At 33.4% G+C, this 18,853-nt stretch overlaps 1 protein-coding gene across 2 annotated transcripts in view; it reads right to left on the bottom strand.

The window, feature by feature from the left end:
* Rev3l (REV3 like, DNA directed polymerase zeta catalytic subunit) overlaps positions 1 to 18,853 on the bottom strand; it is a 169,370-nt gene that overhangs the window by 41,072 nt on the left and 109,445 nt on the right. For both annotated transcript variants that reach the window (XM_026395080.2, XM_077802059.1), the window contains exons 19-21: positions 14,053 to 14,168; positions 11,246 to 11,364; positions 7,396 to 7,514 (exon numbers count right to left, since the gene is read on the bottom strand). In XM_026395080.2, the coding sequence (XP_026250865.2) occupies positions 7,396 to 7,514; positions 11,246 to 11,364; positions 14,053 to 14,168 (354 nt within the window). The remainder of the gene's footprint in view (positions 1 to 7,395; positions 7,515 to 11,245; positions 11,365 to 14,052; positions 14,169 to 18,853) is intronic.

Genomic DNA, 18,853 nt, shown 5'->3' with positions numbered 1-18,853 from the left:
AGCCTGTCTTACTTAACAGATAATGACACTGAACATGAATGTTCTTTGAAACCAAGATAGTGATTCAAGAGAATTACCTATTAGATTACATTGATAAAAACTGGAATATGTTGGTAAATAAGTTGGTAAATAAATTTATTTAATTCTATCCGCATTGTTTCCCATCTCCTAAAGTCCTAATTCATTTTTATAAGACATTAGTATTGCCATTGTTTCTGTAATTCATAATAAAATTAAGAAACAATCAGCATATTAGACATGAATTATTTTAATAAGGTAAATGATTGTGTACTTACTTATTAAGGCTAGCCATTTGTATGCCAAATAAGTTAGACACTTGAATACTTCAGTCATTTGGATTTTTTCCCTTGAGATTTAATGTTCAGGTCTTTTACCCATATTTTTTCTATTCATTTAAAAGTGTGCAATATAGTTAATATATAATCATTATGTTGCAACTCATTTTCCCAGATTGTTAGCCCTTTAAATTTGTTAATGTTTGTTTACTGAGGTACAAAAGTTTGTTTCTGGAGGGAAATGGTTAAAAGTTAGCTTATGCACACAGTAAATACTATGTATATAAAACTGATTAGCGGGGCATGGTGGCACGCGCCTGTAACTCCATCAGCTCAGGAAGTTGAGGCAGGAGGATCATGAGTTCAAAGCCAGCCTCAGCAATTTAGTGAGGCCCTATGCAACTTAGTAAGACCCTGTGTCAAAATTAAACATAAGAATGGTCTATTAGAGCTTAAATAAATAAACTTAATATTTTATATTTAAAAAATATTTTTACTATATTGTATATAATAATGATGTATACACAAACATACACTCATCCTAATAGGTTTTTTTTCATTTTGGCTGAAGAACATAGATTTTGGAGTTAGTCCTAGACTCTAACTATGGCTCCATTAGAAGTCACTAGGTGACTACAGGCAAATCATTTAACCCCTTAGCTCCCAGTTTTAATGTGTAAAATGGGTAATAAGACTGTTCTGAATCTGAAGTGTTAGAAAAAAAGAGAATGCAATACATATAGCTGCTATTATCATAATTATAGTAATTACTATTTCCCCATTCATTTGTAATCTATCTTTCTATCCTGAAAAGAAAGTTATACCAATGAATTAATGTTTAGTGGGAAACTTGTGTGTGCTAAAGATTTTATATGCACTATCACATTTCTCATTCACTTTATGAGGTAGAACATTTTAACATCTTTGCATTACAGATTAAGAAATGGAGGATTATTGTGAGGTTTATTGTTATAAACCTACTAAACCAACATTATGAACCTATTATACCAGAACCTGAGCTATCAGTCAAATTATGACTGAGATTAAGGTAAGACAACGTGATACAAAGAAAGCAAGATGACAGATTATGAATAATTGCCCTAATGAATTTCTAGTATCATAGCAAATTAATTATTTCTTCACTAAGCCAAAAGTAGACCTACTACTTGTTCATTTTGCCCTTTATTAATGTATTCCTTTCCACTGACTGGTAACCAGATAAAACGGTAACAACATATTTTATCTTACACAAGTAAAAGCTATTTTAACAAGGGACAATTTAGCTTGTACAATTTATCAAACAACTGTCAATTTTTAATCTATATTTATTCTTATAGGTATGAATATAAAAATACTTTGACAAATATTTTATGAAGTATTTAAACTTTTTAAATTAAAAATTTTGTATAAATTTCATTCCTACTTTCTAGATCTACCTACTAGTCACATGGGACACACACACACACACACACACACACACACACACACACACACACACAAGAATGGATTATTGCAGCCCTTAAAAAAATTACAACACAGCTGGGCACATGCCTGTAATCTCAGGGGCTCTGGAGGATGACAGGAGGATCGAGTTTAAAGCCAGCCTTAGCAATGGTGAGGTGCTAAGCAACTCAGTGAGATCCTGTCTCTAAATAAAATACAAAATAGTGCTGGGGATGTGGTTCAGTGGTGGAGTGCCCCTAAGTTCAATCCCTGGTACCAACAACAACAAAAAAATTACAATACAGCTAAACTTTGTTAGTTTTTTCATTATTATTAAATAATTATGCCATCCTCTTAACATTTTGTCTGAGTCAATTTTAATGAGCAAATACAAGTTTTTTTGGTGCTGGAGATTGAACCCAGGGTCTTGTGTATACAAGGCAAGCACTCCAACAACTGAACTATATCAGCTGCACAAGTTTTTTTTTAAAAAAAAAAATTTAAATTCTAATTTGTTATTTATAACAGCAGAATGCATTACAATTCATATTACACATATAAAGCACAATTTTTCATATCTCTGGTTGTATACAAAGTAGAGTCATACCATTCCTGTCTTCATAAATGTAAAGGGTAATGATGTCCATCTCATTCCATTGTCTTCCCTACCCCCATGCCCCCCTTCCTTCTCCTCTCCCTTTTGTTCTATCTATCTATCTATCTATCTATCTATCTATCTATCTATCTATCCCCTCTGCCTTTTGCAACCCCACTATGAATCAGCATATTTATATCAGAGAAAACATTCAGCATTTGGTTTTTTGGGATTGGTTAACTTCATTTAGCATTATATTCTCCAAACTCATCCATTTACCTGCAAATGCCATGATTTTATTCTCTTTTAATGATGAATAGTAATCCATTGTACCTATATACCACATTTTCATTATCTATTCATCTACTGGAAGCCATACAAGTTTTTATGTGGGAAAGATGACGGGAAATATAACTATAAAGCATGAGTTAGGTAGGCCTGGGTACTAATGAAATGGGGGTTCTTAGTGCTTTCTAAGGGTATAGGGTTTTTTTTTTTAAACATTTTTTTAGTTGTAGATGGATAGAATGCCTTTATTTTATTTGCTTATTTTTATGTGGTGTTGAGGATCAAACCCAGTGCCTCAAGCATGCTAGGCAAGCATTCTGTCACTGAGCTACAGCCCCAGCCTCAGGGTATTTTTTGATTATACATTTGGGAGAAGGTAAAAAAAGAAGATAGGATAATTCCAAATAAAAACACACTTATTCTGAACTTCTAAGAATTGGTTCTACAATCATGAAGTGGAGGAGAAAATTTATTAGATTACCTTCTTGAGCTGTATCACCTTCTCTTCCCAGATCATAGCTCTAGCTTAGAAAGTGAAATACTATTTAATAACTATGCCTTGGATTGGCAGATGAAATCAATCCAAGGTGGTATTATGAGTTCTCCAGATCTATAACATTTGAAGAGGTTTTATAGGCTGCTTTAGGAATTTCATCATGAAATATAACATTATTTTATGGAAAATGTGTTCTAAAACCCTAATAATAATACTTTGGAAATATAACTCATTCATATAAATAAGGAGCTTCAAGATGACCAAATCTGGATTTAAAAAATAAAATATTACAATAATTAGAACATCATAATGTTTTACAAACTGTTTAATATAAGCAATCATTGACTAGCAAGTTCCTCTCATTCTGAATCAATTTATAAAAAATAAATCACATTTCCTTAAAACATTGTAGAAAACATCAAATGAAAAAGTGCTTGAGGGGCTGTGGCTGTGGTTCAGTGGTAGAGCACTTGCCTAGCATGTTTGAGGCACTGGGTTTGAACCTCAGCACCACATAAAAAAATAAAAATAATAAAATAAAATAAAGGTTAGGAAAAAAAAAGACTTCAAGATTATTGGTAAGAATTTACTTAAATTTAGCGGGGACTTGTGGCACACTCCTGTAATCTGAGTGGCTTGGGAGGCGGAGGCAGGAGGATTCTTAAGTTCAATGCCAGCCTCAGCTACTTTGTGAGACCCTGCCTTTAAATACAAAATAAAAAGAACTGGGGAAGCAGCTCAGTGGTTAAGCACCCCTGGGTTCAATCCCCAGTATCCCTCCAAAAAATACTTAAATTTAAAAATAAAATTCTGATAGCCTTGAGAGTCTCCAAAAAATGAATGTACGGTCTTTCCATATAACATAATCCATTTAACATAAATGGTCCAATATTTAATCCAATTATCTTATATAGAATATTAGGTCCAGTTTTTTATTCCCCTTGGCAAAAACAGAATTACACACCCTGCATAATAACTAATTAGAAGTAGTAGAACATACATTCAGAACATTCTAGGACTTATAAACAACTGAATGTAGTTTTTAATGTTAAGTTTAATATGTTTATTTTATTTATTAGAATATAACTCTCCTAAGCTTCTTTTTCTTTTATTATTATTATTATTTTTTTTTTTTGAGGAGGGTACCAAGGAGTGTACCCAGGGGTGCTTGGCCACTGAATCACATACCCAGCCCTATTTTGTATTTTTAGAGACAGGGTCTCACTGAGTTGCTTAGCGCCTTGCTTTTGCTAAGCTGGCTTTGAAATTATGATCCTCTTACCTCAGCATCCCAAGCCGCTGGGATCATAGATGTGCGCCATCAGCTTCTATTATGTTTTGATGGTAATTTCAACTCACTTCCACGAGATTCCCTTTTCAAAAGGGATTGGAAGATGAGATGAAATGCTCAGAAAATAGTTCCCCAACGTGTATATCAAATTGTTTTTAAGGCTTTAGCTTTTCTGTCCTCAATACCACGTAGCCTTATAATTCAATAAACCAAGACTCACTCATTTTAATTATCACACACATTAATTTCTGGATTTTGTTCTTTATACTACTATTTTTTTTCAGCTTATTACTATCATTTTTACTTTTAACTTATAGAAAGTAGAGGTAGAAATTTTCATTTTTCACTACAAACGTAGTAACTGATCCTGGACTAATTCTCCTGCCTGGGTAAGTCAAGTTAATTATTTTTGGGCAACGAACAATAAGAAATATAAAACTGCTTTTTTAGAAGAGGAGAACTCATGAGATGAACTTCAGTTCAGCATGGAGATAATTTCTAAATGCAGCGCAGTTATTAGAGTTTAAGCCAAAGAGGCAGAGCTTAGAGTTCAGGCAACTCACAGCTGGGATCTTGGAATGAGGCACCAGATATAGGGAACCTGTGTAAAGGGCAGGAATTGGGGTTCAGAAACATAGGCGAAGTTCCTCATGACTGTCCAAGGCTGAACTGAAAACAGCAGTTCAGCCTTGGACTATAAGGCTTATTAGAGAGTAATTGCTTAGGTGCTGAGTTTAGGCAGAAGAGATCTGATAATGCTGGGATTGAAGGCTTAGTAATGAGAAGAAAAATCATTACCCACTTGTTAACAACATTGGCATCCAGTTGAGAATCCACAAAAACCATGCATTAGGAAGGTTTTGCTCTAGAACAAAGTCTACTATTGTTGTGGTTTGGATCTGGAATATCCCCCAAAAGCTTGTGTGTTAAAGACTAGGCCCCCAATGTCCAGAGGGAAGATTTTTTTGGAAAAGATTGCATTATAAGAGCTCTAACCTCATCAGAAGGTCAATCCATTTGATGGGTTAATAATCTAAAAGGACTACTAGGAGCAGGCGGAACCTATGGGCAGGTGGGGTGTGATTGGATAATAGAAGTAGGTCAATGGGGATACGACCTGGAGATTATATTTATATCTTGTCCTTACTGTCTTCCTCCTTTTCCTTCTGCTTCTTGGCTGGCATAAACTGAGAAGTGTTCCTCTGCCATGCCCTCTGACAGGATGTTCTGCCTCACCCCAGGTCCAAAGCAATGGAGTAGATCAACCATGGATTGAAACTTCTAAAACTGTGAGCCAAAATAAACTTTTCCTCCTTTAAGTTGTTTCTTGTTAGGCAATTTGGTCACAGTAATTAAAAACTGACCAACCCAACTTCTCTAGATGAAATTTAAAACCAAGCCCTGACAATATGCACAGGGGACAGTTTGGAAACTGAGTCCTGTCAAGCTTTGAGGTGCTTAGGAAACACTGGGGTCTGATATGTTCCCCTATTCCAATCATGGGCTGGCTCTGAGCAATAAACAACTATCACTAAGAAAGGGCATTCTAGACCTCATGTAAAGGGACACTGCTACTGAGGAAGGAGCAGAGGCTGTCTCTGGAGAAGGGTCAGGAAAACTGCTTGGGCCCAAGACCTGGCAGTGGTACACAGCAGAGGTCAAATGACACTGTGGGAAGAAGAGGAATGCTGAGAAAGCTCCATCCTTTAGCTCTAGAAGAACAGGAACTTCCAAAGACTAAGGTGGATCAGGAAAATTGAGACACTCCCTCTGCTTCCACTAGAGTCTTATAGAGAGTAAAAATAACAGCAGTTAAAAACAGTTAAGTCTGATTTTGAAAATAAAAAAAAATTACATACACTAGAAAGGTGAGAATGATTTTGATCTCTCATCAAAAACAATGGAGGCCAGAAGAAAAGGGAATGCAATCTTTATAGAGTGAAATAAGAAAAACAAAACTAAAATTCAACTGTTGAATGAGACACAGTAAAAATCTTTCAGAAATAAGGGTGAAATAAAGACATTTTTAGGTAAATAAGGGCTGAGAAAATTTATTTCCAGCAGATTTGTAATAGATAAAATGCCAAAGGAAAGAGTTTGGCAGTTTCTTAAAATATTGACATATACTAACCATATGACTCAGCATATGTAAGCAATTCTACCCCTTGAGAAATGAATGCATGTCATACAAAGACTTGCATACAAATATTTATTCTAACTTTATTCACTACAGCCTTAAACAAGAAACCACACAAATGTCCATTAATAGGTGAGTGGATAAATTGTGGCATATTATTATAACTAAATACTGTTCAATAATAAAAATAAGTAACATGAAACATGTTGAATCTCAACATGGTTTACACAACATGGTTGAATCTCAAAAAAAGCATTTTGCTGAGTTTCTTTAAAGAAGTCAGACACAAAGGATAAATGATTAAAAAAAAAAAAGCTTTAAAAAGAAAAAGAAAAAAAAAAGACTGGGGATTGAACTCAAGAGGCTCTTTACAACCTGAGCTATATCCCCAGTCCTTTTTTTTTTTTTTTTTTAAATTTTTGTGACAAGATATCTTTAAGTTGCTGAGGGTCTTGCTAAGTTGCCAAGCATAGCCTTGAACTTGTGCCTCTTGCCTAAGCCCCGATTTGCTGGAATTACAGGTATGTGGCACTGCACGTGGCAGAGGTAGATTATTATTTCAATTTATATGAAGTTCTGGAACAGGCAAAAGTAATCAAGTAATAGAAACCCATTTAGTACTTACCTGGATGGTTAGGTTTTGGGTAGGCTGACTGCAAATTTGTTCAAAGGAATTCTGTGGCTGTTATGTTCCTTTATATGACTGGGATGTGGTTATAGAGGGAACATATTTTTCAAAGTCACTGAACAATACACTTTAAATATGTGCATTTTATTGTATATAACATATATCTCAATAAGGCTGATTTTAAGAAAGTTACTATCCTCTTCAGAGTTGTAAAACATTACCTGTATAGATCTGTCTTGTTATCAAACCAATCTGACAAGACTCGAAAGGTAAAGAGGGGAAATCGCTGATGAAGAACATGAAAGCTCACATTTTCAAATGTGTAATTAGTTAGAGCCACCTAAAAGAAGAGAATAAGACACCATGATAGTAATGCTTATATTTAATGTAGCAAATTTTGTTCTAAAAGATTCTAACATCACTTTAAACTTTTCATAGTAGATATGAAAGCTATTTGTAAAAATTTGTTATAACTGAACTATAATTAATTCAAAACTATATACAGCTTACTAGCCAAAAATGTTCACTAATAAATTAAAGGTAGGCATTCATCATCCTCCCAAGTAGTACATCAGTACTAGTACCCAATGGACAGGCATTCCATAGCTACTAAATTTCATTCCAAAAGCAAAAGATGAAAAAAAAACAAAAACAAAAAAACGACAGACGTATTTACCATCTTCAAAATGTATAGGTAAAAGCTGTATTAATGAGAAAATACTGAAAAAGGGCCCAAATTAATAAAATGTGCCTCTTGACTAGGTCATCTCTCAGAAATACCTACAAGACAAAAGCAATCTAGGCAATGGCAAGAATTTTAATGCAAAACTGAAATTAAAGAATCAGTAGTCACCATAATTAGGTCAGCCTGAGATTCAGAGGAATAATTCAAACATTACATCACATTTTTACATTATAACTTTAAAATTTTACTTTCTACTTTTATATCCCACGAGTTACAAAATGAGATTAAATGTTAATCTTATCCCAGTGCAGTGACCCAAACTGTCTTACTTTATCTACGACTTTTGCAAAACTCCAGAATAAAAAGTATTGTAATGCAGTATAGTTCATAACACACACACACACACACACACACACACACACACACACACACACACCTTGAAAGGCTGCAAAAGGAAGAAAAAGGCAACAGGACGAAGTAAAAAATACAAGATTAAATGAAGATTGTAAAATTGCTAATAGCAGCAGAATGAAAACACACATTAAAAGCAGTAAATGGCAGAACAGATTCTACTATAAATTAAGTCAGTGATGTGGAGCGCAAACCCAAATAGCTTTCTCAGAACGCAGATAAAGAGGACAAAGAGATGAAAATGATGAAAGAAAATATATGGGGAAGATACAAAGAGAAAACAGTATACAGGGAAAATGTACAGAGAATGAAGAGTTAACATTTATAGACAATTAAGTTCTTGAAGGAAATGGAAAAATCTAAATGGTCAAATCTATTTTATTTTGCATTTCTGTCTTTAAATCTGGACATAGCTGGTAGGTATCACTTTAATTCTATGATGCAAATCTCAAATTTATATTTTCTTAATTATTCTCTGTTGAATTCTCCTAGATAGCTATTTTACACTCTTCAAAAAGTTTCTTCAAGCTGGGCATAGTGGTACACACCTGTAATCCCAGCAACTAGGGAGGTTGAGGCAGGAGGACTGCGAGCAAGGCCAGCCTCAGCAACTTAGTGAGACCCTGTTTCAAAATAAATAATAAAAAGAGCTGGGGGTGTAGCTCAGTGGTAGAGAGTCCCTAGGTTTAATCCACAGTATCACCAAAAAAATAAATTAAAAAAATTCTCCACAATCCTCATCTTTACCACAGAAGTGATCCCTAATTTACTGTGAAAATTGAAGCAATCATAAGAGAATGTCCACAGATTCTCATTATCACATCTGTTTTCTATCAGCATCTACACTCATATGTTCTGCCTTTCTCCCTTTTATGGCAGAAAACCAGCTATGCTACATTTCCTACAACCAGGTATCCATCTTGGATTTAATCTGGCACTCCATATTTATTTAATAGAATCAAGTTTGTTTCCAACCCACTTGGCAAATTCTTGAAAGGCCAAGATTAAGTAGATAAGCCAGAAGGCCTTTAAGTATAATCTTCTGGGCAAGAGTCATTTATTCTTTTAATGAAGTAGCTAAGTAGTTCTTTAAGAAGCAGTGTGTTTGTCACTCGGGAACAGCAGAAATTCTATGTTTAAAGTTTCAGGACAAGTGAAAACTGGTACATTAATTTTTTTTTCAGTCCTAAAGAATGAAATTATGTCATGTGCAGGAAAATGGATGAAATTTGAAAGCATTATGTTAATTGAAAGGAGCCAAACTCAGAAACTCAAGCGTCATATGTTCTCTCTCATAGAGAATGACAAAGAGAGGGGAGCATAGAAAAAAATGAGAGAGAGGAAAGAGAAGAGAGGGGAGAGGGGAGAGGGGAGAGGGGAGATGGGAGAGGGGAGAGGGGAGAGAGGAGAGAGGAGAGGGGAGAGAGGAGAAAGGAGAGAGGAGAGAGGAGAGAGAGACAGAAAAGGAAATTGGTTAGATCTGAAGAGTAGAGAAAGGAGACCAGAGGAAGGGAGGCAGGGAGGGAAAAGGAAGGTATGGGGTAAAACTCACCAAATTCTATTGTTCTGTTGTGTGTGTGTATATACAAACATGTAACAATGAATCCCACTACTATGTATAATTATAAGCACCAATAAAAAACAAAACAAAACCCCAGAATTTAAAAATTCAAACTAGACATAGGAAAATATTTTCCTTTTAACTGTAAACTGTATTTGGCAGGACAACTGTTGAGTAGAGAAAACAAAAGAGTTTTTCTTTCATTTAATATACTTTTCTGCATTTGAATTGTTTTATATGATGACAATATTTTACTATTTATTTTTTTTGGTGCTAGGGATTGAATTTAGGGACTTGTACATGCTAGGTAAGTGCTCTACTACTAAGCTACATCCCCCGCCCCTACATGATTTTTTAATAAAGAATAAAGAGTAGTTTATAAAAAGAAAATCATGAAGAAACAATAAAAGAAGTTAGAAACTCCTAAGTATCATGAGGAAGATATAGATAAAAGATATAAATAAAAAGGAACCCCTGGAACTATCCAAATGTAGAAAACATAGTTTGACAGCCTCTACTATGAAGAAAAATTCTCAAGGCCAGCTTCTGTCCAAAGTCATAGCCCAGGATTTTATGAAAATTATCAAGTTATCAGGAATACTCTGGATTAGGAAAAACAACAACAACAAAACCTAAACAAAATAATTTCCCCCAACAAGGAAGGGAGACAGGGAGATAAATATCCAACTCATAACTTTCTCACAGGTGTTCCTCACATTTTATAAGTAAAGATCAGAAATGTATACATTCAGCCTAGATTATCAGAAAACCTTTCTCCCTGAATATTCAGTGAGGACACGAGAAGGCCCTGAACTTAAAGATGAAAAGACCCCTGAAGATAATGTTCAGTAATTTACTTGTTTTTATATATTTATGTGTCCATCTCAGGCAATATGAGACTGAAGTTAGAAATAAATAATGGAATATCTATACCAAATACATTACAACCTCTGTATCATCCACATTTTATGCCATGTCACTAGGAATTATTTTGAAGTCACTAGGAACTCTTGTGTTCTGAGAATAAGAACAATTCAATAGAAGAAACCAGGCAACTTCAAGGATGTAAACATTATCTAGGAAATCATATGATTTAGATTTTCACTTGGCTTTAAGTGCAAAAAATGATGAAATTATAGAATATTCAACACATATCACGGTATCTTATTATAGCTATAGACTTTTTAGTTGTTGTCTTAGACACAAACAGAAAAATTAAAATTTAAAAAAACAAAGTCTAAAACCTCAGTTTTGCATTTTAGAAAGTAGTTATTTATAAATCTACCACAGTATAATAAAAATAATTTGCAAAAAGCGTAAGTTACATAGTAGGCTGTACTAATACTCTATAATGATTAAATTCCTATACTGACACAATCTGATAATGCCAAAAATTCTATATAAAACATTTTACCTCATTTCTCATGATTCTCCAGAGATTCAGTGTAATTCGGCCAACAATATTTATCTCACTCATTGTATCTGATCCATAGTCATCTCTTTCAGCTGCAAATCTGTTCTCCATTTTGTCATCTATAGAAATGAATATAGGACTTTATCAGGACCCACAGAAAACAAACTTTCAAGCAAATTATGCCAAAGTAAATGAGAATGACAACAATTAAAGATGAAGATTAGGGTGAAATGAAATTCAGAGTCTACATTATATTGGATTAAAAATAATCATTATTTTAAATAAAATAAAACAAATAAAAACAAGTTTTCTTCCTTAAATTATGAAGGAATTTTGAGAAATAAGTATATTGGAAAATATCACTCTCCCTTCCTCTTTTCTAGAGTGTTGTCCCTCAGTATCTGTGGGGGATTGGTTCCAGGATCCTTTGCAGATACTAAAATCTGTGGAGCTCAAATACCTTATATAAAATGATTTAGTATTTGCATAAACCTATTCCTATATATATACTTTAAATCATTTCTAGATTATTTAGAATATTTAATAAAATAATAGTTGTTATATTGTGTTGTTTAGGGGGATAATAGCAACCAAAACAGTTCATACATGCTCACTACAGATGAATTTAAAAAGATACATTTTGATCTATTGCTGGTTGAATCCATGGATGCAGAACACCTGGATACAGACCATAGATACCAAGGGATGACTGTATATTTAAATAATAAGCCCCTTTCTCATTAAATTTGGTAATTTCTGCTGCTACTTTTATAAATACCTAATGCTACTGCATTTATTTGGTTTTAGCATAAAAAAGGTCCATTGATAAATTGGTCATTTCTTGGAAGAAATGGTAGTTTTTAACCGAAACAATTCTCTGAAAATCCGTTGACATCAATTAATGATGTTCATATTCAGCATGAAATTCTCAACTGTATATGGAGATGAAGAGTTACTCCTAGAAAACAGAGTTCTGAGCCCAGTTTCTTAGTTGATGATTCTACCTAGAAAAGAAATTAATATGTTTCTCTTATATAATATGGGAATGTTGTTGATTAAAGGCAATGGAATAACAAAATTATTTATCATATATTGTATGTCTATTATATTCTGTAAATTTATCAGTGTTTCTTTTATTTTAATACGACAAGTTTCATTTGGCCTTATACAATAAGAGAACTAGTATTCTAAACCAGGATTACCTCACTTCAAAGGCCATGCAGACTCACCCACCCAACTCTATTTCTTCCTTTATGTTAAAGAGACAATGTTTAAAAGTTGCCTTTTCCCCCACCCCGTTTAGCAAAAACACTTCTATAAAGTTTTTTTAAAAACATTTATTTTTATTTATGTACCTTTAGTTTTTTTTTTTTTTTTTTAAGGTGGATATATTAGTTTGTTTTTATGTGGTGTCGAGGATCGAACCCAGTGCCTCATGCATGCTAGGCGAGCACTGTACCACTGAGCCACCACCCCAGCCCCACTTTTATAATGTTTACTCTCTGATCTTAGGTACTGCTGTATTTCATAATCATTCTGTTAGTTCTATTATTTCCATTTTACAAATAAGTGAAGTGAGGCATGGATTGGTAAATAATTTCTGGCATCATATAGCTAGATAGCAGCCTAGCAAAGATTTCTCCAGATATTCTCTACAGTTTGTATTTTGATAGAACCCAGAGCTTCATGCATACTAGGCAACTAGGCAAGCACTCTAACACTGACCAAAATCCCCAGCCCAGTACTTTACTTTAGTCACTCTTCTGATTCAGTTTATATGCCTTACATGTTAGAACTAATTAATTAAAAGGCCCATCTGAACACTTGTGTTATTTCTCCTATCCTAATAGATGTTGAAAAAAACAGATGTATTCCTGAAATGCAAAAGACATAGAAGCTACAAAAAGTTTACACAATGAAAAGCTTAAAGTATCTCTGCCTTTCATTCTAAGCTTCTGAAAGCTCAAAATAATTATTGTCTTTAAATCCTCCAGTTTCAAACTTTTCATTTAAATTTATCAACATTTAAGACATTTTACTGAAGTCATATCCTCTGGGAAATGGTCTCCTGATTAATTTTATCAATTTTATATTTGGTCATTTAGCCCCCCTAAAGTATATGTTATTTTGTTTGAGTAAGACTTGTGGGAGCCTAAAATAAATGCATTAAAAATTCTGTAGTTCTAAAAAACCCCAAAATATAAAAAGTGACTTATAAACTGTAAGTAATTTGGTATGAATATTATTACCCCTCCTCTTCAGTTAGATCAAACCTTTGGAAACAGCTTTCAAAATTCATGCAATTTTTAGCCTGATACTTGAAAATTAATGATAAATAAGTTAACTATTAATCTTTACTCTTCTTGTCCCTTCTTAACCAAGCGAATGAAGAAAAATAAACCAGACAAGTAGAACACAATATGGTAAAAGAGTAAAATAAGTCAAAGAAATATTATGCAGCTTCAACATGATTAAGAATACTATCTCATAATACAGGAAAGAAGCATAATAAAAATGCAACCTTTGATATGATTCCAGTTATATGTAAAAAAATATTTACATATGAAAATGACTGAAAAGAGAAAAAAAATCCCAACAAATAACATTAACAGTATATAGAGCTATGAGATTGGGGAATTTTAAAAAAATTTTTCTTGATTTTTAAAATTTTTCTATAAAGTTGTATCTGGAACTTAACATAATTTAGTATTAAAAACTGAGCTAGAACAAACAATAGTACTTTTTAACATCTTGTCTTTGTCTACTTTATGACAGCTAAGCCATAAAACATTCACAACTCTACATACCTGGTACTCGAGAGATCATCTGACATAAGTCAACACTTAAGGCAGCAGCTCTTTGTAAGAGGTAGCCCCAGGAATGCATCTGAATCTCATATCCTAGCAGAATATCGGGATCATACCTAAAGAAGAAAGGGAAAATGAAATAAGGACCATACATTTGGACATTTAACTAAAAGAACTCATTTCTTCATGATAGAGGGTATAAAAATAAAAATCTATATTCTATAATGTATTGCAGATGGGGAAGGGATGATAGAGTGGTTCCTATGGAAATTTTACATAAGAAGAAATGAACTGAAGTTAACTTTTGTAAAATAAGCATAGTTTTTCTAGGACTAAGTATTTGATGTGACTTGGGAAAGAGGCTGATAGAAATTGGGATCAAATGCAGACCATTACCACTGATGTACAGGAGTGATGGTACAACTGAGAATATGATATATGCAGGGGAGGGTGAAGTGCAAAGGCATTTGTTCATACAGTATTTGGAAAAAGATCCTCTAGGATGTCTGTTGCCCCTTCTCTCCTTCTAATCCATACTGCTCTTAAATAGTTTTAATGCAGAGAATAGAAAAGAAAAATCTTCCTTTTCTTACTTAATTTTAATAATGACTTATTTCTCACATGAAGTTAGGCCAAAGTAATACAAGTTTGTCCTCTTAAGAGGAAGACGACTGTTTAATGGTACACTGAAATATTAACTGAGATTAATAAGGGGAAGGAAGGCATAAGAATCTAGAAAAATGTGTTCATTGTGGTTACACAGCTACATTGGTAAAGTTAAACTAACAAACTGCACCTAACTCAGGAGTCTCTTTGTGGCTCCTCTTGGAATGTCTTTGTTGTGATCATTATGAAAAAATATTTGGTTACAGAAAGGAAAATAAGGATTTTAAAGCTGGCACGGTGTAGCGTGCCTATAATCCCAGCGACTCAGGAGGCTGATGTAGGAGGATCACAAGTTCAAAGCAAAGGTGCTAAGTGACTCAGTGAGACCCTGCCTCTAAATAAAACACAAAATAGGGCTATTAGATGGGCCAAGTGCCCTTAGGTTCAATCCCTGGTACCTGTCCCTCCCCCACACAAAAAATTTGGGATTTTACACACTAGTCACAAAGTCATTCTGAATTGTGGGATGTGTGACCTGTTTAAATTATGTCATCTAATACCTTAAGTCTCAGTCATTGTCTACAATATTAGATCATACTAATTTATTGCTCTAGCCATCTATAGCTACTCGTGGTATAACAATGGAACATAAGTAGATCACCAAATATTTAGAACTGGTTTGCTAATATTTTATCAGACTTCCATAGATGCTTTTAAAAAGTGAGTGTTGAGGGCCAGGGTTGTATGTAGCTCAGTGGTTGAGCGTTTGCCTTGCATGTGTGAGGCACGGGGTTCGATCCTCAGTACCACATTAAAAAATAAATAAATAAATAAATAGAAAAAATATATATAAACAAAGATATTGTGTCCATCTACAACTAAAATTTTTTTTTTTTAAAAAAGTGAGTGTTGAATTGCTTTAGTTTCATTGGTCAATAGAAATTATAATGTTACTAAAATGTCTTATTTCTAATTCTGGAGTATTTAAGTCTGATATCAAAAGAACTAGGTATAAACTTCTCCAAGAGTATCCTTCCTTTTTTTCCTATTCCTTAAAGGCCCTTGAAAGTGTATTAGATAATATAAATTTTAATATCTAGTGATCAGCTCATGATCCATTTTTACATCACAGATTTGCAGAGTAGCCCCCAATGCTGTTAGGAGAAAAAGATAATGTACATATTATGCATGTGTTTTCCTCTATATAAATATGGTGGAAATTTCTCAAAAAACGGCTTAATTTAATAAACAATTATTAATGTAATAAAACAGTCAAAATAGTTCATCAACCTATATAAAATGTCCTCTTGTAGAGTGTCACATGAGTGGTATTTCTGGAACAAAGAACAAGATTGTGGTATGATCATGGAGAAGCAAGAAACAGCAAGACAATAAGCGCCATGAAATAAATATCCAGAAAAGGGAACTTGGAAAGATCCCAGAGTACTCAAGAAAAGAGAAGTATCCCAACACCCTTCCTGCTTAGTCTTCCAACATGATACTCAACACTTTTACCATATCTGTGTTGAAACTGACTTTATCATCTTGTCCACTAAAAATCTTTTCTTAGGGTAATAAAAGATGTACTACATTTAGTACAGTGCAACCCCTTGTAAAGCTTTTTAATGGCTAACTTTGAGAAACTAGCTCTGAGGATCATGAGTCATAGAAGATTTAAAGGACTCTTGCACTCATACAAAAAACCCTATTGTTAATGGCTTCTTAAGTACCGAGAATCAGAACAAGCATTACAATGTAGCCATGGTTGACTCTGATCTAAAGAAACTGGAAGATTCCTGGAGTTCTCATCACATATGTTTCTAAGCATTGTTGGAACATAAAGAAGATGCCAGAGTATTGTAAGCCCTTCCCTTTTATTTCCTTCACAGATAGTTATTCTAATTCATTTAAACTTCTCAATTCATGAAACATCTTGTTATTTCGAGAATTATCATTTCTAACAGCTATTTATTCTGCTGTGGCATAAATACTTAGTTTTTGATAATGTTTTGAAAGATTTCAATTAAAAAGTTGTCTATTTTTATAAACTACTACTACTCAGAAATGACTACTGAAAACCAAAACAAAAAAGAGACCCTATGCTTTTTTTGCTCTCTTTTTTTGGGGGTGTGTGTGAGGGGAATGAGTCACTTGACCACTGAGCCACATGCCCAGCCTTATTTTGTATTTTATTTAGAGTTAGAGTCTTACTGAGTTGCCAAGTACCTTGTTTTTGCTGAGGCTGGCTTTGAACTCCTGATCCTCCTGCCTCAGCCTCCTGAGCCATTGGGGATTACAGGCATGTGCCACCATGGCCGGCTCCTATGCGTCTTTTAATAGATTTATTTCACAGATTTTGTTCCCTTAGAATAATATGACAGTTGTTCCAATATTTTTTTTCAGTTATACTACATATATTTTGACCTAGAGTCTCATTAGTCTTTTTTTTTAAATTGTTCTTTTTAGATATACATGATAGTAGAGGGGATTTTGGCATATTATTTATACATTAAATTATAGTCCTATAATTTACTCTAATTAGGATCTCCCATTCTCATGGTGGTACATGATGTGGAATTTCACTGGTACTGTATTCATATATAAACATAGTTTTAATAGACTTGAAAAGCTGAGAAAACATCTATATCAAGTTCAAAGGCCAAAAACCAAAATTTTCTTTTGTGAAAATATTTGGTGACAATAACAAAGTCATATTGACTTGTTCTTTAATTTCTACTGAGTTTCATTCACTCTATCAGGTTTCTAAGTCACAAAAAGAAAAAGATTGGGTAGATGGGATTAGAAGTAAATAATAATAATGATAATAAAAACTGTGGAGAACATTGAAGCAGCAGAAATAGGAAAATGTTTTTATTTCTTTAAGTAGAGAAAGCTACTTCACAGTTAATATTTTAAACAACTCACTAACATCTGTACAGATGAGATCAGCGTGGTCTAACTAGGTTAGAGATAATGGGTAGGAGGGGAAATAAACCTGAAAAATAATTCTGAGATTAAAGAGGTAGAATGCAATGTACACATGGATGCAGGAAAAAGAGAGAATCATAGTTTATAAATCTAAGTTAGGGGCACAAGGGAAAATATAAAATTATTAATAAAGTATATATGAAAATTAAAAAATTATTGACAAGAAATTAATGGATTTGATTTTATTTAATATCACTTTAGAATGCTTTTTATATTTGCCACCTAAGGAAATAAATATTAAGAATGGAAAAATATATTGTGTGCATGTACAAATATGTAATGATGAATTTCACCATTATGTACAACTATAATGTATCAATTAAAAAATAAAATAAAAACAATAAACATTTTTACAAGTACACAACTACATTTTATTCATTTTTATATTCATCTTATCAGCAGCACTGTACTTACACAGTAAATACTATGTACCAGACACCAAGCTAAGAGGTAATACATTAATTTATCTAATTCTCATATATATTACTAATTTTACAGATAAGAAAAACAAAGGGTGAGAGAGACATATAACTTTCTTCAAGACAAAAATATGGGGCTAGCTAACACCAAAGCCTGTTATGAGTTTACTACTCAACAAATGGATGAAAGAATGGAATAATTAATTTGGAGAGTTGCTTGAACTAACATATAAAGGATATTAAAGAACTAAAAATGTTGCCTTTTTTTTCTAATAGGTTTGTTCACTTTACCCCAGTTTTCTTAGTGATTAGTATAATTCATTTCATGGACATTTAAGAAAGTTACCATACTTGCAAATTGCCAAGAAAATTCTATCAGTGTTGATCCTGATGTTGGGATATACCAACAAGGAGAAAATATGCATACAAAGTAGAGGAATTTATTGGATGTGTGCTAGTGTACAAGATGGCACGGATCAAAACTCTCATGTGTTCCTTTTTCTAAGTTGTTTGCAGAATTAAATGTGGGCACTAAAGCATCTGACATGTTGATGGCAACTTCTGTGAGAAGATAAAAGGTACTGATAATGGCAAGATGCAAAAGGACAAGAATCTATTCAGTCACTAGTGCTATAAGTAATACAAATGCTTTCTCTTTTTTCAAAATGGTTTACGTTAACCTATCTGGGATTCAATCAGATGTGGAGTCTATAGAATATTATTTGATCTTTAAAGCAGAAATATTATATCAGTCTTTATACAAAAAAGAATTCAACTTTTTTGAACTC

The sequence above is a fragment of the Urocitellus parryii genome, chromosome 8 (genome assembly GCF_045843805.1).
Source record: "Urocitellus parryii isolate mUroPar1 chromosome 8, mUroPar1.hap1, whole genome shotgun sequence".
Classification (NCBI taxonomy): domain Eukaryota; kingdom Metazoa; phylum Chordata; class Mammalia; order Rodentia; family Sciuridae; genus Urocitellus; species Urocitellus parryii.
The sequence above is the reverse complement of the archived record's forward strand: the minus strand, read 5'-3'. Positions and strand labels throughout refer to the sequence as shown.